The sequence below is a fragment of the Camelus ferus genome, chromosome 13, assembly GCF_009834535.1.
Source record: "Camelus ferus isolate YT-003-E chromosome 13, BCGSAC_Cfer_1.0, whole genome shotgun sequence".
Taxonomy (NCBI): Eukaryota; Metazoa; Chordata; class Mammalia; order Artiodactyla; family Camelidae; genus Camelus; species Camelus ferus.
The window spans coordinates 4,038,415-4,060,135 of NC_045708.1; the positions used below are offsets into that span (position 1 = coordinate 4,038,415).

At 47.3% G+C, this 21,721-nt stretch overlaps 2 protein-coding genes across 2 annotated transcripts in view; both read right to left on the reverse strand.

Annotated features, from left to right (window-relative positions):
- Positions 1-2,284, reverse strand: part of PLEKHG5 (pleckstrin homology and RhoGEF domain containing G5) — a 45,838-nt gene extending 43,554 nt beyond the window's left edge. The window contains exon 1 of the mRNA XM_032495081.1: positions 2,149-2,284. Within this exon, the coding sequence (XP_032350972.1) occupies positions 2,149-2,215 (67 nt within the window). The 5' untranslated portion in view covers positions 2,216-2,284. The remainder of the gene's footprint in view (positions 1-2,148) is intronic.
- A 1,264-nt stretch (positions 2,285-3,548) lies between these two features.
- Positions 3,549-21,654, reverse strand: NOL9 (nucleolar protein 9). The gene is made up of 12 exons (XM_014553413.2): positions 21,249-21,654; positions 20,249-20,465; positions 19,741-19,868; positions 16,908-17,043; positions 16,690-16,786; positions 16,038-16,135; positions 11,833-11,994; positions 11,370-11,667; positions 10,881-10,992; positions 8,872-9,049; positions 7,425-7,558; positions 3,549-6,694 (listed from the first exon to the last, which is right to left on the reverse strand). Exons 1-12 carry the CDS (start codon positions 21,618-21,620, stop codon positions 6,545-6,547), a joined length of 2,082 nt encoding a protein of 693 aa, XP_014408899.2. The 5' UTR covers positions 21,621-21,654; the 3' UTR covers positions 3,549-6,544.
- Between the last annotated feature and the right edge of the window lie 67 nt (positions 21,655-21,721).

Below are 21,721 nucleotides of genomic sequence, written 5' to 3' on the forward strand. Positions count from 1 at the left end.
TCTGGAGCAGACTCATGGAAGATGATAACCAGACATAGAAAGTACACGAAGGACCAACATACTCTGCTGATGGGGGAATAAGTGGCTTTCTGGATGACCATCTGGAAATAGCTATTAAAATGCAAAATGCCCAGCCCTTTCCACCCAGCAATTCCGCTTCCAGAAATTTATTCTACAGATATTCTTTCACAAGGCTGCAGAGATACCGGTATAAGGATATTTACTATCGCATTATTTACAAGAGCAAAAAACTGGAAACAACCCCCAAAGGTCCACTCATAAAGGGCTAGTTTAAAAATTATATCCATACATATCATGAAGCCACTAAAAAAAAATGAAGTAGACTGTTATGTATTGGCACTTAATCTCCAAAATAAAGTGTTAATTGGGAAAAACAACTGCAAAAATGCATATTTTCTTTCATTTCAACATTTTTACATATACACGTATATGTAGGTAAGTGCACGTGTGTGTATATTCATAGAAAAAGTCTGAAATACAACTGGAAATATCTTCATCATTTATGTACCGTGAGAAATTTATAGTGCAGATGTATTACTTGTATAAGCAGAACAAAGTATACACACATGCATATATGTATGTGCATAAGTGTATATATTTTTATTTATTTATATGCTAATTTAAAGGTATTAAATGACCACCTTTCTTGTGCATTATTGCAATAGCCTCCTGATTCTTTGGCTCTATTTATCTGCCATGCTCTCTTCCTCAAACGCTCCCAAATCCACTCTCCAAACTTCTATCAAAAAGGATTTTCTGGGGAGAGGGTGTATGTAGCTCAGTGGTAGAGTGCACGTTTAGCATGCACGAGGTCCTGGGTTCAATCCCCAGTACATTCATTAAAATAAGAAACAAATAAAGTAAATAAACCTAATGCTTTCCCCCAGAAGAACAAACCAAAAAAAATTTTTTTAAAAAAGGATTTTCTTAAAATGCAAGTTAGAAAATGCTACCTACCCTGCTAAAAATGCTTAAATGCTCATTGCCCAAGGATGAGATCTTTCTTCTGTAAGATGCTCTCCCATCCTCTCTGTGGTTTGACGCTGTACCATCTGTGTACAGCTCCCCTTTCTCATGGCACCCGCCGCACCCAGCCATCCCTCAGTCATCCCAGCCAACCCTACAACCCTGCAGAGGCCTGTCTGGGCGCTAGGAGGAACTTTCCGTGGCTCGCTGTCTGCTTCTTAAATCTGTCTTGGGCCAGCCACGGGGTGGGGGCTCGCAGGGCAGATGAAGGCTGGAATAAGGGCTCTGATCTGAACACTGAGAGGTCAGTGGCCAACACACCCCCAGGCTGTTCCTCTCTGGCCAGGAATAGGACATTTCCCGGGTCAGGCCTCTGACTCTGGGGTGCTGGGAGGCTGTTTGAGTCTATGCACACCATTCCTCTGCCACCGCCAAAATGCGTCATCGCCCATATCAAAGTGAACTTAGCGGGGAGGGCATAGCTCGAGTGATAGTGTGCATGCTTAGCCAACACAAGGTCCTGGGTTCAATCCCCAGGATCCCCTCTAAAAGAATAAGTAAACCTAACTGTCTCCCTCCACCCAAAAAAGCAAACTTGAACATGTTGATGGTTTAGGAGGGATTTCATGGCCCTTCTGGAGAAAGCTACAAAGGCACAGTTGGGAACCTGCCCCAGATAGTCCTGGCAATGGGGACACAACTTCAATGCACAGAACTGATGGCCTGAAGGTCTGGGCGCACCTTGCCCACCCACCTTCCATCTCACAAGAGAGGAAGCAAGAGAGCCTTCCACCATCAGAGCCACCCCTGCGGCAGCTGCCCGGGAAGCAGCTCTTCACATGGGACCCTGCTCCTTCTCTCAGGGGCTGGGCGGCTGAAACCGAAAGCAACCCCTCCTCTGCTCCCTCAGAAGACAGGACGCGGTCAGCACCTAAATCAGAGCTAATGGCCATCGGTTGTTGGGTGACCCTTGCGTTCTACAATCTCAACTCATTAAGTCACCCATGAAGGACAAAACGTGCCCCACCTGCAGGAGGGGTTCCTAAAGGGCCCAGCAAGTGTGGGGTCAGAGTGGCCCCCTCAAGACCCACATGGTCTCCTCTTCTCACTCTGTGTCGCTAATCCTCATTTCTGGAAGCAAGAGGAAGAAAACGTACTCACCGGCTCCCGGACGAAGGCCGAGCCAGCTGCGAGGTGGAGACCCGTACTTTGTCAGGACTGAGCTCATGCTTGACCTCTGGGGTGGTGGCGCTGTGCCTGGCCCTGGAGCCACGTGCTAGCCCCCGTCCCCGTCCCTCTCTGCCCAGCTGCAGTCCCAGCACTGGAGGGCTTCTCCCAGACCCAGCCTCTGTCGTAATTTCTCCAGCTGAATCGTCTGCACAGAAAACCACCAAGCTCTCAGCCCTGCCAATTCGCTTCTCCTCCGGCACAGGCCCCCCGAGCGCTGTGTATTTTAACGTATGGACTCCGTGGCCGTGGTTCGCACTGTTTCCTTGCCGGTGGTTTTCTCCCCTTGGATTTTCCATTCCCAAGTACCCATATGCTCCCTGGAACACACTTCGCACACTGCTGGCTGCCTTGGCGGGTGCCTGCCCCTCTCCTTTCCCGGAAAGTAGTGCCACGAAGCCCCTCGTCTCTGCAATTCCAGCAGCCAGCAGCAGCTCTGGCTGGACTCTGGTGAGGAGGAAGGCCTGCAAGTTGGGTGGCTTCTCCCTGCCCAGCAGACCTTCGCAGCCCAGAGACCTACCAAGTTCCAAAGTATTAGAAAAACCCAGGCCACAGTCTGTTGAACGCCACGGCGGCATCAGGTCCGGTCGTCATGGCAACCCTTGGCTTCCCAGCCCAACACACTGTCTGCCGGCTCGGCTGTTTGCTGATTCCCGAGACTGCTTACTCAGCTCCCGGGATCTCCAGATTGGACCTGCTGCCCCACGACTCCAAGTGCAGCTCCTTTCAGACTGCTCCCCGACCCCGTGGCCCACCCTCTGCCCCATTCTTTTCCTGGCAAAGCCTTGGAAATCTTTAACTTAGCAAAGCCTGTCTGGAGGCCCTCCATCACGTGTCTTCCTCCCCCTCCTGCACAGATGGCCCCCATATTTATTTTAGCCACTGTTCAGGCCTGGTTTGTCAGCCAAGTCTCATTCCCTCCGCCAGGCCCTCCCCGGGAGCGAGGGCTGCGGGGCTGAGCGCCCGCTCATGGAGAGGCAGTTACAGGCAAAGGCCCCTGGCCTGCTGGCTTGCTTGCTTCCTATCTGAACTCTTCTGAGACCAAAATTCTTTTTCCTTCTAACACACTATTAAAGATAGCCCAGAAAGAATTTAACTTACATACTTGGGCTCAGACAGAAAAGTTAAAATAAATGCCCACTGGAGTTTATTCCACTCGATATTGATGCAGAAAAGAGGTGCAGGTGCTTGCTGGGGTTTCTGACTTCCCCACTACAACGCCCAGATTTCACTACCCTCTTCCAATGTTTTTGCCGTAATTTCTTCCAAGCATTTAAATAATTTCCTGGAATAAAACATGCTATCCATATATGTAACAAAATTACACGATTAAATTCACATTCTCAAAAACATTTAATGATAACAGAAGGTCACGTGTTAAGTGAAAAGAGCTGGACAGAAAACCACATGTACAGTGGGACAACAATTCTGTAAAATACACACATGGGTTTTAGAAAAAAGCCAGACGAGAAAGCATCATACATTAACAGTGATTAAGTGGTGGTGGACTTGAGGACCATTTCCTACATGGGTAAACTGGTCACATAATTTTAAAAGCAGTAAGTGGGGTTTATGAGAAACTCCCAGGGGTGAGTAATCAGCAGAAGCCATGGGACCTACCTCTCTGGGGCTTCTGAACAGGACCTGCAGCAGGAAGACTGGTGTTAAGGTAAATCTGCCCGGAGGCCACGGGTAAGAGGGCTTCAGATGCAAACGTTTAGTTTCTGCATCCTCCCAACGTGACCGTGAGAAATGCAATCGTGGTCCCTGTCTTCTAGGAGTTTACAGTCTAACCAGAGACGGGCCTCACACTAGGAGTTACTGCTACACCTGCTACAGACGTGCCTCACGTCCTCCTCACGCAGGGACCTCGTGGGAAGCGGTCATCCCATCTTAAGGAAAGAGGTTCAAGTTAAACACCCTCTTCAAAGCTGCACTGCTAGCCGAGGCCCAGTCCAGATTTGAACTCGGGAGCTCTAACATCAAAGCCTGCTGCCTTCGTCAGTACATATCCAGATCTAAGGAAAAAACAATCAGACAATTTAAAAACACCGTCCCACATCGCTTGGTCCCCAGAGATCTGTTGGTCTGTGTGTACTTGTCTGTCACAGGGATCCTGGTGGGGCAGGGGCTCCCTCGGCCCAGCTGGGGGCCTCACCACCCCCACCATCCTCTCCGGCTGGCCACTTCCACATTTTGATTTCTCAAAAATCATAATCTGAGGCCCCTGAAGGGCCAGCTCAACTACCCCCCTCCCCTTTCTCAAGTCTTCCGTTTTTATGCTGGGGTCTCAGAGGATACGCTGCTTCCTGCCCACAAGGCCTAATGGGGACAGATGGGGACAGTGGAATTACCTTTGTTCACAAAATAAAAGAAACCCTAGAAGTTGAGAATCTTTTCATTTTCTTACCCACCTGTCCTATAAATGGATCTAAAGAACTGATTTTAAAGAAACACTAAAAGCAGTGATTAAGGGTTTTCACGTTCTAAGTCATATATTCCATTAATTTTCTTAAAATAAGCATCGAAAATCACGCATAGACAGGATTAAGAGTTTTTGTTAAGAGTGTCTCTCTTGCTACCCATTCTGAACCATCACAGACCGGGGGAAACGGCAGAAGCCCAAACCACCGACAGTGATCATCAGACGGCAAACACCCAAGGTGGGTGCGCTGCTGCCAGTCTGACCAGCACACCCTGGGGTCTGACCATAGCGTCTCTGAACCCTGAGAAAGGCCTGTCCCGGCTCCCCGGCCAACTCCAGCACCCTGTGGCCATCTGACCAACGGCTGACAGCTCCCTCTGGTGGCAACGTATGTCTTCTGTGCCGATGAGGACTGACCACAGGGCAATTTTCAAGGCCAGGAGGAAATAGGTTAAAGGGGAGCCTGGATTTAATGAAACTGCAAAGGACCGGACACCACTTTCCATTCCTCCTACTGCTACAGACCTCTAATGATCATTACTGTAAAGATACAAGAACCGGGGAAGGAGGCAAAAAGTTGACAGTGATCGTCTGCTGAAATTCTTCCAACGCCAAGACAGAAAAACATGTACAAGTTCAGTTTAGATGTAAGTAAGAGGCAACCAAGAAGTCTGACTTTAAATGGTCTCTAGGGTATCAAAACTAACCCTGGCGGGGGACAAGGGCTCCGTAAGTCTGTGGGTCTACAAGATGAGAGGCTAATGATTGCTTAAGACAACAAGAACCAACAGTTCAAATGAATGTAAATGTTAAGACCCCCACATCCTAACGGTGGTCCTTCAACACGTTCTGCTGGGAAGCTGGAATTCACAATGCCAGTTTGAAATGCTGCCTCACTAAGTATCTCACCATCCTAAATGCAGGAATGATGTGACCTGACCTGACTGCCCTGACTGGTCACCAAAACCACTCCCAACCTTGGTGGTTAAAGGATCCTGGCCACCAGGGAGAAGACAAGAAGAGACTTGCATTGTTTTTCCCTGAAGCCCTCTGGGAGAACAGCATCCTCGCAGGCCTGCGGTTCCCTTGGGGGAAAACCCCACACGGCACACACTTCAGGTGCAGTCGCCAAAGCCAAGAGCGTGAGCCGCTGGGCCAGTCTTGCTTCCAAACAGCCGCGTGTCCAGCTCTGCCCATGGTGTGTCTTCAATCTCAGATGAGAAGTCAATAAGGGCAAATCTAGTTTTTAAAAGGCCCCAGGATAGGCTTCCTGGATTTGAGAGCAATTTTTTCCACATAAAACCATCAGATTAAAAAAAAGAAGGGCTCTTGAGTCAAACTTTTATCTATGAAACCTTGATTAAGTTGATCAGACCAAAGATAAGCTTAACACTCGACCCATGTGCCTGCTGGAAGGAGACCTCAGGCAGCATCGAACGAGCAGGGATGGAAAGGCCCTGCAGGTGGGCCCCCCGTGGGGGCTTGGACCACAGTGCGCCTCCGAATCTCACCGTGCTCTCCATCCCGCTGGTCAGCCTGCCTTCCTCCTTGGTACATTTCTGTTGTCCCAGTTTCTCTATTTTTATCCAAATTCCAACAACCAGGTCCTTGAAAAACTTTCAGAGGAATCTACCAGGTTCTTTCTGTTTTAACGCACACTTTCTGTTTTCCCTGCTGCTCTATCCCTTTAGAAGATAAAATAGAAGACCAGGGCGAACCTCTGGGTCATGTAGCTTGAAGAGGCCTAAACGTGTTCTAAACATATCCACGAGCTGCAGAACACACTGCTGGCTACGTGAGCGCACTGTCCGGAGCCACAGAACCCATCCGTCCGTGGGTGCCAGGCTGGAGACAGAGTCAAGCTTCCTGGTAGGAACGTTCCTTCCCTTATTAAGGGCATCAGGATCAGTTTGTTTTTCGATAGAATTTAGGTTTGGGGTGTACTTTCTCTTCTTGTGTTTCCTCAATTTCTCTTGCTCCAATTTTCTCTGATGCTCCAGGAAGTTTAAAGTTATAATCTGTCGTGATGTAAGGTATCGTCCCTTCAAGCCCACGCTGAAATGAGAGCACAGAGAAAACACGCGCAAGCCCTTCAGATCCAGCCAAGAAGAGTTCGCAGTACTTGACGTCTTCCCGCGGGAGACGGCGTTAAGAGTGAGAGTCTGAGTAAGGTCCTCTCACTCAAGACACTGGGCTACCCTCCCCTCAAAGGGCCCACTTAAAACTCAACCTCACACTGACCCAACATTGTAAAATGACTATAACTCAATAAAAAAGTGTTTAAAAAAAAAAAAAAAAAGAACTCAACCTCACAAACACATCAGACAGCATCAGAATGGACAGGAGGAGGGCGTTCTCTCCAACCAACAGAACCAGTGGGGGGGGGGGGGCACTGGCTGCTTCCCAGCCGCATGCAGGCACTGCCTGCAGTTTGGGGCTATAGATGCCCTTGACTGACGTGACCCTCCGTGACCTTCCCATGGGTGCCCCGAAGACTGTCTTCAGGAAGGAGCCATCCTGGAGTTGCCACCTTGGCTCTTCTCCCACAAATTCCTTCTGCAATACTGGCTCAACCACCGGGCTCCCGACCATGAGTGATGGTGATTCACAGCCCTGGACCTGTGGGGCACACTGACACCCTACTTTGCCTCGTTAGTGCCTACAATAGGGCGTGTTTCCCAGACACTGACCTGCTCCTGTGACCCTCACCCCCACTCCAGGTCCACACTCTCTACCGTGGACACGGCCAGCTAACACCAGGGCTGGCCCTGGGGGTCGTACTCACCTGGCTCTTGAAGACACACTGTGGGACAGAGATGGCTCCGACCAGAAGACAATTCACGTTCCGGAGCTCCTCCGGGGGCACAGGAGTGAGAATGTGGTAAAGCCTCCTCTCCATGTCAATCCCTCTACAAATTCCTTGACACACAAAACACACAAAAATCATCCTTTCTGGAAGATATCAAACCTCCCCACCACTCAGAATTGTAGAATGGCTTTTAAAATAAGAGTTTCAACTTCAACTGTGTCTTGCTTTGAAAATACAAAGTGCCAAGAGACAGTGTATTTGAGTACCTGAAGACTTGGCCCCTGCCCCTTGTTCAGCTGTGAGGAAACAAAGCCTGAGACTGTCTTAGCTAGGGTGCCCTTAGGCCAGGGAGGAGCCCATCCACCAGTGAGGAACGCAAAGACGACTTGATCCTTCCCCATCCCCGTCGCAGTCCCTTCTTCATGGTCTGTACTAAATGAAATGACTTCTGTGGAAATGCTTTCGAGAAGTTCAGTGTTGTATAAATCAGAAACACGAGTTTAATTATTTAAGGGTTTTGCTGATCTTGGGTTATGTAGGTCAGGCTCTCTTCCAGAAACAGACGCTGATGTCTGCTGATCTCAGTGAGCCAGGGGGATGCTCACGTGAGGTGGTCTGGAGAGGAGGCGGGGGCCAAACCTGCCGGGCACTGTGAGGCCCAGTCCAGACGCTGGATCTGTGTGGAGGGAGGCCCAGGGTGTGAAGCGATCACAAGTGTGCTCGGATCACTCCTGATGGGGGGTGGAGGGGGTGGGGGGTCCCAGGGCAGAAATGAGACAGGTGTGGTGCAAAGAGATGAGAGGAGGAGTCTGACATTCCGAAAACAGAAACTACCAGGTCAGCCAGTGGCTGGATGTGGTGAATGAAAGCAAGGGGGTGCCAGGGAGGATGCAGGGGTAATAGCAGAGTAAATCTCAAAGGACCGTTCGAGGCCGGGAAGAGGGGATGGTGCTGGATAGGAGGGGCAGGTTTGGGGAGAAAATCAGGGAGTGGGTAGAGGGACCGTTCAGACCTCAGTTTTGGACCCAAGTCTTAGATGCCAGTGAAATATTCCAGCGGAGAAGCACACTGGTAACACAGGCTTGGAGCTCTGATGCACGTGATGCTGCAGAGATCCTACGGAAGTCAGCCTAAAGCTGGGTCTAGAGCCCAGCAGGTGGTGAGGTGGCCTAGAAAGCATGCCAACTGAGGCGGTGGCCGTGGGCAGGTCCTTGGGAATCCTGCATTAAGAGGAGCTGACGGGAGAAGCAGAGAAAGGCCTCCTTCCTGCCCTCCAGCCCCCAAGGCCCACTGTGTAGAAGACAGAGAAACCTTCTGACCACTCCAGCCAAGCGACAGCTACAAGGTCAAGCCTAGCCGTCTACAGCTGAAAAAGTGGTTCAATTTCAGGAGGTTTACGGGCGTGTTTTACTCTCAGACTCACCAAACCCCAAACAATCACAGATTGGAGTCTGGGCGAGAAGGATGGGCCCATTTGCATATCCTCTGACGTCATCCAGGATCTTGCAAAGGCCAACCCAGCTGGCATTCACGGCGTACAATATATGGGTGGGAGCCACATCTGCGTGGATAATCCGGAGCGCAACGGCGTTGAAAGGGACCTGGAAAATAAATTTGCATCTCTCTCTGTTAATTCTTCTTGAAAGACTACGTGTAATTTTCACAAGTTGACAAGCCAGCTGTCTCATGTTCTGTCCGTCAAACTGCCTACCAAAAAGTATCTAAACACAACGCAGACACTAACCTGTATTTGTTTAGTGTTTCACTGCTTTAATGCAGAGAACCCAGGAAATTTACACAAACTTCCCGTACACCGGTGACACTTGCTAGAAATCTAAACTGAATGCCTGGAACTTTGTCTAAAGAGACACTAAGATGCAAGTTTAGGGACACCCTAAATGGGCTGGAGGTGAGGGAAACTGAGAACCCCAGTCACTGGAGGCCTCCTAAGGTAAGAAAGTAAAAATCCATTCACTCCTTAATTTAACTACTGCATTAAGAAAAATGGATTGCATTCCTGGAGCACAAGGTAAATAACTAGCTTTAATGTGTAACTTTCTTTTTTTGGAATTGGGTAATTCTAAACTTTTAAAGCAGAAAAGAGTTTTTTACACATATTTAGATTTCAAAATCAAATTTGAATTTGTAACAAAAGGCAGTTTAAATCACTGGCAGGTAAGTTTCAAGTTCAGTTACAGAGCATCGCCAAGTGAGTAAACTGGGGTAAATCAACCAAAACTCCATTCAACAAACTGCCTTAGATTCTTCAGTTGGCAACAACTCGGAAGCCTGGAGCCAGTCTGACCAGCAGGCTTGGGACACATCCTCACCATCCAGGCCACTGCTCCTGCCTATGCCCAGTTTTCCAAGCTGTAAGCAGGGCCTGTAATAGCAGCCCCCTCGCAGGCACCTTTAAGGCCCTGAGCCACCCAGGTAACGTGTGAGCAGAGCACCCGGCACCCAGCGAGTGCTCAGCTCTGGACAGGACATACAGTGGAGCTGAAGACTCTGGGCTCTTGAGTCAGGCTGCCTGGGCTCCAGGCCCAGCGTAAACTCCTACTATGCCCTTTTGGGCAAGCACTCAGTGCCTCTGGCCTCAGCTCTACCATCTGTAAAATGGGGACAATAACAGGACCACTGTGAGTGAAGGAGTTAACACAGGCTTTGACGAGAGCACAGCACAGAGTAAGCATTTAAGAAATGCTACCTGTTGCTACTTTATTCTTTCAGCATCTCAAATCCTAATATTATAGTGCTTTCCTTACAAAATAATTCTTAGCGAGGAGTGTATAGCTCAAGTGACAGAGCAAATGCTTAGCATGCATGAGGTCCTGGGTTCAATTCCCAGCATCTCCTCCAAAAATAAATAAATAAACCTAATTACCTGCCCTCTTAAACACACACACACAAAATTCTTAAGAACTTGGAATCCAAGACTTCAGTGCTAGAAGCTGCCTCGGACAGCAGCGTGAAAGGCCGTACGGGTGCTCTGCGGGCGCCAGGCGCCACTGCGGACACTCGCTGAGTCTGCACAGCCAGTCCCTGGGGCCTGGGCCTGCCGCTCCACGGAGGATGGGCTGACGCGCACACAGCTTAGTAAGCCCCGTGCTGGAGCTGGGCTGCCTGGGCTTAAGCCTGGGGCCACCTCTGCTATTAGGTAGAATGTTCTTAGCCAGGATGGAACCAGAGCCATGACCCGCACAGCAGTAAAGAGCACGAGCCTGGAGCTGGACTGCCTGGGTCCGAGGCCAGCTCTGCCACTCAGCGCAGGATTACTCAGCCTCCCGTTTGTAAAACGAGGACAGTTACCAGACCTACACCATCAGGTTGCTGAGGATGAAATGGTTAGAAGTGCACTCGGCACGCAGGAAGCCACAGAAGTGCTTGTTAAGTAAACAAAATAAAGACAACACATCCCAAAGTTCAGGTTACCTGATAGGGTGTCAGACCATGCAAGGGGCAAAGCGGTTTTGGCACCGGGGGCTGCAGCTGGCCAAGGTAGCTGAGCACCGCCAAATCACGAAGGACTCTGTTATGCGATTCTCTGAAAAGTAAATCAGAACAAGGGAGACAGAGGTTTAACGTCACAGGTCCACCTCCTGCTCAGGGACAGTGTATCTGTCAGCACATTATGGTCACACAGCCCGCATTCCAGCCGCAGCAGCTGTAGCCCTGCCTTCCCATAAACCCACTGGCAATCCTTTAAGTCAACGCTCCTGGCAACCAGACCTACAGGCCAATTCTGGATACTTCCCCTGGGAAAGTAACCATTCAGAAAATAACTGACTCTCCTTCATAAACAGACAGCTGTGACAGAGATCTGAAAAACTTTAGAGGACTTATTCCTTTGGAGGAATTGAGGACAAAAGACCTTATTAAACTGAAGGAGACTTAATTCTCCAGCTGTGACGGTTTACTGACCTATTTCTTGGAGTTTTTCTAGACACAAACTCTGACTTCACGGACATCAGTTTGTATCCAGTAAACACGACTGGACTGTCCTTTTCTTCATCAGCAAATTCAGAATTGTCAGCAAATTCTGGCAGGTAGAAACCTCTGTTTCTGACTTTGGACTTGCTTCTCGTGTACAGGCCATCCATGTCGTCCACGTAGTCGGGGGTGAGGTCCGGCATGTACTTACTGCGGTCAGAGCTGAACTGAATGACATGGCTGGGTGAAAGCAGCCGGATCAGGTCAATGAGGAGCAGGAGCCCTTGGTCTGTGAGGAGGGAGGTGACGGGGGCAGTGAGCACACCAAGCAATGGCACACTCCCACCAGGAGCTGGGACAACAAGTGACCAACAAGGAGACTCTCCTAAAAACTGGCTCCAGCACTAATGCCCGAAAGTCCGGCCCTCCTGCCAAGGTGCCTCCACAGACTCACCTGCCACCCAGCCCATCGTGTTGACGATCAGAGGGGACTCTCTCCTGTAGGAGCTGAACACGTACTTGATAATCTCAATATAATTCTCAAAGTTGTTTTTACAGGAAGGCTTCCCATAATATACCATTTTCTGTGGGGTCCTCTGGTGAGTGAAAGGCGGTCCTAAGAAGATAGAGTTGAGAGTAATCAATCCATGAGGACTTCAGAGGAGGCAAGGGCTTTGCTTCAGCCGTCTTCCCTGGCAAAGCTCCTTAGGAAATCGGAGATCATCCTACATTAGGAATAGCTGTGCTCTCATTTTCAGAAATCTAGGCACATTAACATGCACAGTTAACCCCAATCATGTCCTAATATGGCCATTCATTCAACATTTACTGGACATATGCTACAGATACTTAGAACATGCCTGTGAACTGAACAAACATCCCTGCCCTTGTAGGGCTTGCACACTAATTGAAGGGCACTTAAAAATAACAGGAATCCTTGTGGTTGCCGGGGGGCGGAGGGTGGGAAGGGATAGACTGGGATTTCAAAATTGTAGAATAGATAAACAAGCTTATACTGTATAGCACAGGCAAATATACACAAAATGTTATGGTAGCTCACAGAGAAAAAAATGTGACAATGAGTGTGTATATGTCCACGTATGACTGAAAAATTGTTCTGAACACTGGAATTTGACACAACATTGTAAAATGATTATAAATCAATAAAAAATGTTAAAAAAAAATAACAGGAATCACTTGCTGAAACACAGTACTTACTGTGTCCGAGGTGTACTACTCTGAGTCTCCAGTTTTCATAAAAACCTGTGGGGTACGTGTGTTACTTTCCCCATTTCGACAGATGAAGAAATTGAGAAAGAGATCAACCTGACCACGGTCGCACAGCTAGCAGGTATCAGCTGGGCTGGAACTCAGGTGGTCTCGATCCAGAGCTGACACTCCCTGAGCCATTTCCTATGCCCTGTGGTCAGGGGCAGGGCCAGCATACATGGCAGGCAGGTGACCAGGACACTGCTGCCAACACAGCTGGCAGGGCCAGGACCTTGACCAATGTGGCTGGTGCAAGGCCAGCTGGGATAGAGCTGGCAAGGTTCCCCTCAAGGCTGGGGCCAGGGGACTCGGGGTGGCCCACAACTGATGGAGTGGCCCGTGTAGTCAAGGGATTGAATTATACTGGGAATAACTGTAGCCAAGGTTCTTACCATCAGAGAAGGAACTCATAAATATGGCAGGGGAAGGCTAACTAGATTAAAGCCTTGGTGCTAGAGTAGAATCAGAATGATTGGTGCAAACTCATGGCTCTTAATAAATACAAAGATACAGAAAGAGACAAAAATATGTATGTGTGTACATATAACATATATATGCACACACACACACATTATACATGTACATACATGTCATGTGTGGGTTTAAACATACATACATTGGCTAACTCTGTCCATGGGGGGGGGGGGTCTGTCCACTGAGGGGATGTAGGAGCAATGACACTCAGAAGAAAATAAAACCAGCACACCTAGTGAGAGTGGAAAACCCTGGCAAACACCATCTTAACCAATCGATCAAAGCTAACGTCTCTGGTGACCGGACAAACTGACAGTGTTGACATGACACTCGGAGAAGCATCACTTCTAAACCTAATCATGGGTGAACATACAAATGTACTCTCAGATTGTGAAGGTCACAAAAGATAAGAAAAGCCAGAGGAACTGCTCCAGAGTGAAGGAAACTAAAGACTTAACAAGTACACACTGGGCCTACCCAGATGACTGGGACAACAGACAAAACCGAGTGCCCGCACTGCAGCAGTGTTACTACCCTGATTCCAGTGGTGGTGTTATGATTATGCAGCCAAGCGTCCTTGTTTTGAGAAATGCCCACTGAAATATTAAGGGGGAAAAAGGGGGGGGAAAGCGTAGAGAAAATGTAAAAAGAAGAACAACGACGCCAGCTAAAGAGCTAAGTCTAAACAATTATTTTTGATAAAACTGTTTAAAAAATGTTTTCAAAAATTCTTACTAACAAGAAATCTGTGAAATCCCTAACATATCCAGCAACCTAATACGATACCATCTGCTTCCTTTAAAAATCAACAGAAGTCACACAATTACCTCAACAGAAACAAAAAACGTGTTTGACGAAATCCAACATCCTTTCATGATAAAAAACATTCCATAAAACAGGAATAGAAGACAACTTCTTCAACCTGACAAAGGGGAACTGAAAAACCTACAGCTGACACCTTACTTAATGGTAAAGGACTAAATGCATTCCTCTAAGATCGGGAACAAGAAAAGGATGTTTCCTTCTACTCGATATTGCGTTAAACAAGGATCCACTGTACAGCACAGGGAACTATAATCAATACCTTGTAATGGCCTATAATAAAAAAATATGAAAAGGTATATATACACATACCCATATATATACATGAATCGCTATGCTGTACACCAGAAATTAACACATTGTACATCGACTATACTTCAATAAAAAAGTAAATTAAAAAATTAAAACAAAACAAAACATTGCATTAGAGGATCGAGCCAGAGCTACTGGACAAGAAACAAAAGGCATCAACATTGGAAAGGAAGAGGTAAAACCAATCCTATTCAGAGCTGACATGATCTTATACACAGAAAATCCCAAAGAATTTACAAGAAGACTACTGGAGATAATAAAGGAATTCAGGGAAGCTGCAGGGCACAAGATCAAAACACAAGTCAGTCACATTTCGATACACCAGCAATGAACAATCTGCAAAGGAAATTGGAATGACAATTCTGTTTACAATAACAACTAAAAGGATTAAATCCATAGGAATAAATCTAACCAAGGAGGTAAAATATTGCTTAAAGAAATTAAAGACCTAAAAAATTAGAATGACATCCTGTGTTCATGGACACGAAGACTACATTAGGATGCCAACACCACCCGATCTACATTCAATACAATCCCTATCGAAACTCTAACAGCCTTTTCCCCAGAAATGGAAAAACTTATTCTCAAATTCATATGGAATTGTAAAGGGTCCCAAAAGGCCAAAACAATCTTGAAAAAGAATAAAGCTGGAAGACTCACACTTCCCAACTCTGAACTCATTACAAAGGTACAGTTATTAAAAGTGTGGTACTGGCCCAAGACATATAGACAATGGAATAGAATAAGGATCCCAGAAAAAAAAAACCCCAACAATCTTGCATATATGGTCAAACGATTTTCAGCAAGACTGCCAAGAACATTCAATGGGGACAGGACAACAGATGGATACTGGAGAGCTGGACATCCACATGCTGGACCCTTTCCTTGTATTATACGCACAAATTAACTCAAAATGGATCAAGGACCAAAATGTTAGGCCTAAAACTTATGAAATTACTATAAGAAAACAGTACAGAAAATCTTCATGACACCGGATTTGGTAACTTCATGGATATAACATAAGAAGGAATTAAACTTTGATGTATAATATACTACAATATGAACAGACTTTAAAAACCTTTTTGTGTACTGAAAAAAGCCTGATACAGACAAACAAATACTATACGACTTCACTTATACAAGGTACCTAGAACAGGCGAATTCACAGGGACAGAAAGCAGGTTAGAGGCTCCACAGGGCTAGAGGGAGGGCCGGTGGGGGCATTACTGTTTGATGAGTATAGCATTTCAGTTTGGGATAATGAAAAGGGTCTGGAGAGAGACAGTGGTTATACACCACTGCGACCATATTCAATGCCACTGAATTGTACACATATGAATGGTTAAAATGATAAATATCATGCTATGTATATTTTCTTATTAAAAAAAGCAGTGTGGGATTCTGATTTGGATTCTGAACCATAAAAAGGGTATTAGTAGGACATCTGGTGAACTCTGAATAAAACATAGATTAGTTAGCAGTATTGTATCACATCAATTTCTTGGTTAGGTCATTGTGTAGGGTTACATAAGAGGCTAATCTTAGAGGAAAGTGTGTTTTTAATTTATGAAACATGATGGATGGTAGTTCCATTTTAGTAAGGTATCATTGAGGTTTCTGGGTGTCTTTTGAGGCTAGAGGAACAGTTACGGGAAGATCATGAGGTAGTAAAGAATGTTCATTGTTTGCATTTTATATTTTTGTATTCCTTGAGTTTTTTGGAAGTATCATTACTTTTGCATTTTAGAAAACCAAGACATATAAGAAATATGTGATACATACCTAGGACTGGTTCTGTAATATTAAGTAAAGAAATGCAACCTGGAGGGGTAAATTCTGTCTGTCCCAGATCACACTCCAAATAGTCCACACAGGATATACTGAAAATTTAAAAGAAAGAAAGAAAATCTTAACTTTTACTACATCTTTTACTACATCCAAAGGATAAATCAGATTTCAGATTGTAAAGATTTTACATGATACACAGGAACAATCCATTGTATGCAGCCTTTTAGGTAGAATGCCCCAAACCAACATAAAAAAAAAGAACAGTAAAGAGAAAATGTGACCGGCATGGCCACAGTATCCACTCATTACATGGATAGAACTTTGTCTTTCCTAAAATTTTACCTGTTAAGTACAACAGAATTTATCCCTACTCTGAATCTCTGGATTTGGACACATGGATTCTGAGACCAAAGAATGACCCTGCAGAGCTCACAGACAGGCATGGTGGGTACACCTGAAAGCATCACCCCTTCACCTCAAAACACAGTATAACCAAGACCGCCACCCGCCAGCTGAGTGGCTTTGGGCGTAACTGTCCATAATCTCCACTCAGAAGTCAACATGCGTTCCTACCTAGCTTGTGAAATAAAAATCCTACCTTCTGCCAAAACTCGTAACATGTCAAAACAAGAATAAAAACATTTACCTGTTTAACAACTGGTTAATCAGGTATCTAATAAATGTTGACTTTCCAACATCTTGAGAGCCACAGACCAGAATGACAGGGCAGCCATCTGCTTCTTCTGGAGGTGAAACAAACAGCGACCCCAAAATCAGCCATCTCCTTTAGACTCTAACCATTAACAGCAATCCTCCGGGGCTTTGCTGGGTAAGCACTGGACTTCATCAGCGTGCACTACTCACCGCAAGAAACGCTGACTAACTCCTCCATGACCGAAAAGGCGCTCTCTGTTACACGGAGGCCGCTTTTCTTTTTATCTCTTCTAATGCCCACAGACCTCAAGGCAAAATATTCCGAGTTAATCTGGAAAGTCGGAATCTGCAAATAACAAGGTAAGCTTTGAGAACAAGTGAGCACAGATGCACCTTTCTTTCTTCCATTCTAAACAGTAAGCCCCATACAGCTGTGAGCCACAAAAGATCAATGTGACCCCTCCCTTCGTCTCACCCTCCACATCCAACCCTTCAATAAGTCCTGTCAACTATCTTCCTAAAGTCATCCATGTCTCTATTTTCATAGCTCACACTTCCTTCCAAGCTGCCATCACCTGTGCAGGAGACTCCAGAGAAAAAGAAAATGGACGGAAATTTAAAAGTGATTGTCACAAGAAAAATTCACCGAAGACCACAGCTGTAGAACAGGTTGATGATTTGGAATGAAGTCAAGACAATCCCCAAGAGCATCAAGAAAAACACAAAGAGTTGAATGGACGTGGAAGACAGAGTGGTGATGTCCAACGGCTTTCTAGCAGAAGTACCAAGAAACCCCAGGAATGGAAGAGCGGGGCCCGGGCAGAAGCAAGTGCGGGCTTCAGATGGCATGACGGAGGATCAAGGAAGAGACCCACCCATGATCACATCTTCCTGCAGTTCCTCCACCATGACGATAAAGATGTCATACAAGGAGCAAGAATCAGCCTGGCGTGAGGATTCCTAGCCCAACCCTGGGCTCTATAAAACAATGGAGCAAGTTCTTTGAGGTTTTGAGGAAAACTTCTTTTGAACCTATTAATTCCACACTCTGCTCAACTATCAATCACTGAGGGCAAAATAAAAACATCTTTAAAATGAGACAATCTTAAGTTTACTGTCTGTCTTACGTGAAAATACAACTCAAGAACGTATCAACACCTAAGTGGGGAGAGGGAAGCTACCTAAGAAAGACCATAAAAAAAATGAACAGTGATGGTTGAGTAAGTTGCAGGAAAAGAAAAGCTGAAAATAAATAAAAAAAGAATGTTTTTGATTGTGGGATCTGGAACATTCTCTAGGTAACGCAGAGTTTCCATTCCCTTCTCTACGGCCTTGATCAAGCCACTGGACTCTGCACGAGATTAAATATATGTGACCACAGCCGTCCCCTCACTGTCCCACCCTCGTTTCATATCTTCTCCGTTCATTTCAAACCTCCAACACCCACCCACTACCTAGGCCCCCACTCAGTGATAACCCTGACTCACTTCACAGAGTAAGAGGAAACAGAAGAGAACTTGTAACACACCCCAGCCCTGTGTGGGGCATTTCCTCCGGCCACTCTGAAGGAACTGCCTCTGCTCCTCAGGCAGACATGGGGACCCTGCCCTTGAGGCCCAGTCACTGACACTGCTCCAGCCACCCTCTCTCCACTGCAACACCAGCACTCTCTCCTGTGGCTGTGTTCAATTATGCATTTTTTTCATCCACCTTAACAAAAACAAAACTCTCCTGATCACACTTACTCCTCCAATGACTGTTTCATTTCTTTCTTCCCTTTACAGCCGAACTCTATAAAAGCCCAAATCCCTTACGACTAAACCCTTGAGTTCCTGTATTCCCCAGCTGTTCATCCCACTCCAACCAGGCTTTCCCGCTCAGCAATCCAATGAAACCACCCTTGTCCAGATTGTGAGTCCACACCTGGAGTTCCTTTCTCAGGCCTCAGGTCACCCTCAGCAGCATCTGACACTTCCACTTCCTTGCAAGGCTTCCTGATCACACTGGCCTGGTTTCCTCCAACATCAGTACACCCCCTCCTTCTCAGTCTCTTTGCCGCTCCTTCATCTAGATCTCTTCTTGGGAGTGCCTCGGGGCTCAGACCTCGAACCTCCTCATTTCTACCTGCAGCAACTCCCTTCATGCTATTACCCCATTTCATGGGCTTTGGAACACTCTTCTGTTGAAAGCTCCCAAATTTACACTCCCAACTCCTTGGAACTCCAGACTCACAAAGTCAGCTGCCCACCTGACATCTCCAACGGAATGTCCAACAGGCACCTTAAAGTGAACGGACCCAAATCTCCTCCCACAGCAGCCCTATCTCAGTTCATGGCAACTCCACGCACCCAGGTGATTAGGCCAAACAGCCTGGTGTCATTCCTCCACCCTTCCTCACACCTCACATCCAGTCTGATGTTCCCGTAGTTTACACTCAATTTACCGGCTCATGGGAGACAATCATAGTAACAGAGTTGACTTCAGGAAATTAACAACATGGGCAGCAAAAACTTAGAGTTGAGGAAAGAGAGAGATGGGAGAAGGTGTTAAGTACACTGAAATTCAGAGTTTAGAAAAAATTTACTCTGTCTCAAGTTAATATACCAAGACATAAAGATAACCATTAAAAAAAAAAATGCCAAAATGGGGAGGGTATAGCTCAGTGGTAGAGTGTGTGCTTAGCATGCACAAGGTCCTGGGTTCAATCCCCAGTACCTTTATTAAAAAAATTAATAAATAACCTAATTACCTACCCCCCAAAACAAAACAAAAAAGCCAAAAGGCATTTAACCAACTACAATAGAAAAGGATGCCTTTCTCTGGGGGATGAAACTAAGGAGGGGGGATGGGTAGAAGACACAATATTCACAATATATCCTTCCATACTATTTTTTTTAAACTATAAACATGTATTACGTTCTGCAGACTTACAGCACAACATGACAGACAGACTGATCTTCCAAGGGAGCAACCTACATAGTCATATGATATGACTGCTTTGGTGAAATTAATTAGCAAAATGCTGAACGAAAACTGGTTCTACCTCTTGTACGAAAATGTAAGATAAACCTGGATGGCTGGTTATGAAGTTCACAGTGGAGGTTCTCAGACGTTCCAGCATGATAATGGAACACAGAGGAGAAAAATTCTTCATCAAACAACGTCTGTCATCTGTAAAGACAAATATAAACTACCTTAGACATACAACTCCTTTAAACTCTATGCCCGTTAGCACTACCTTCTCCTCTGCTAAATAGCAAATTTTTTGAGAGTAGGAATTATGTTTCAAATCCTTTTTCAGGGGGTTGTACTGCATAACAGGAACACACCTGGGTGCAGAAGTCAATCAAGGTTTGCTACATTAAAGTTGTGTGGCCTTGGGCAACTTTTCTCATCTGTAAAATGGTGAGAACAATAGTTTCGCTCTCAGGACCCTGGTGAGGATTTAAATCGATGCAGTAGAGTGCAAGGTCTAGGCCACAGTCAGCACCTACAAATGACCAGCCTTGTTAGAACACATCCTCACTGGGTCCCCCAGTTCTTCTCATTACCTCGGCTAAGATGAGATCTGAGCAGAGCCCGGGCTTCCCTTTTCATCTCCTTGCTCTTCTCAGGCACTGAATAATGGACTGCACTGATAGTCAGGCGAGAGTGGGTGTAGGTCGAGAAGACATCCTGGGCGGGCTGGCCTTGGCTGATGGCAAAACCCAGCACCTGCACCTGGCCATAGAGGCAGGTTACACGACAGATTCCGCTAAAAGTAAAGCCCTAGAGGGAGAGAAAAGAGAAAGGAAGAAAGAAGGTTACAGGTTCTTTTATTAATGAACTGAAAACGTCTAAGGCCTTAACTGGCTATTCACATATCAAAAGAAGGCTAATTTCTACGTAACACAATACTTTGCGGGTGACTCATTAATAGATTAAACTATAAATATTTTTAACCTAAGATCATATCCCATGGCAGCCGCAGGGACAGTCTAGTGAACACTGACTCGAGGCGGTCCCCTGGACTCAGCTCTGCTGTTCTCAAGGCTCCCTGTCCTTACAAAGGTCCAGTGCCTGCGAGTCTCCCGTTCCTGGGTTTTCACTTCCCTCCTGTATTGAGGGAGACCTTCCAGACCAATGTCCAAGTGAAGAGCAGGGGCTGTCAGGGTCTGACTGCTGGCTCTTCCTCCACTCTTTTATCTTTTGGCAAGTTACCAAAGCTATACTGTATCTGCTCTTTCTGTAAATACAGTGGTAATGACTCCACAGAGAGTACGTAGTACTAAATGGAATCATACGCTTAGAACACTTAGAGCCTGGCATTTCTAAGCACCCGGTAAATGCGACCTATTGTTAGTATTGCTATTAAAGTCCCTTCCGCTCCGAAGACCTAGAATCCCCTCGGGAGGGTCCTCGTTACCCTACTCAGCACCACCGGCCGAGGAACGAGCCCGGCTTGCGGTTCGAGAACCAGCGGGGGCACGCAGTCCTCTCCCGGCCGGCAGCTCTGGGGCTGTCACTCCACCCCTCCTTCTCTGCCCGCCCGGATTCCCCGGCGCGACCCACCTGGCCGAGCGGCAGCAGCAACAAGGCGCGGCCCGGGCCGGCCGGCCGCACCGGCGGAATGGGAAGGATCGCAGCACAACTCGAGGCCGGGGCCGCCTCTGGGGCCGGGCTGAGGGCCGGGCTGCGGGCCCCGGTCTTGGGCCTCCGGGCCGCCGGCGCGCGCGACACCAGGCAGCCGCCCTCCCGCCAGTCCGCGCCGGCCGCCTGGGCCTGCAGCAGCCGCCGCCGAAGGCGCCTTCGGCCGCACCAGCGCAGGGTCCAGAGCCGGCGGCGGGGCCGGTGGCTAAGGATGAGCTGGGGCCGGGCCTTGCGGGCCCGCAGCCACGTGGAGCGGGAAGGACCCCGCTTGAGCAGCAGCACCGAGTCCGCCATGCTGGCTGCCGGCCCCTGCCGCGCGAGAATCCCGCGAGATCCCGTCGCTCCGCCCCGCGGCCCGACCAGCGGCCCAGGAGCCGCGGGCGCCCTCTGCCGGC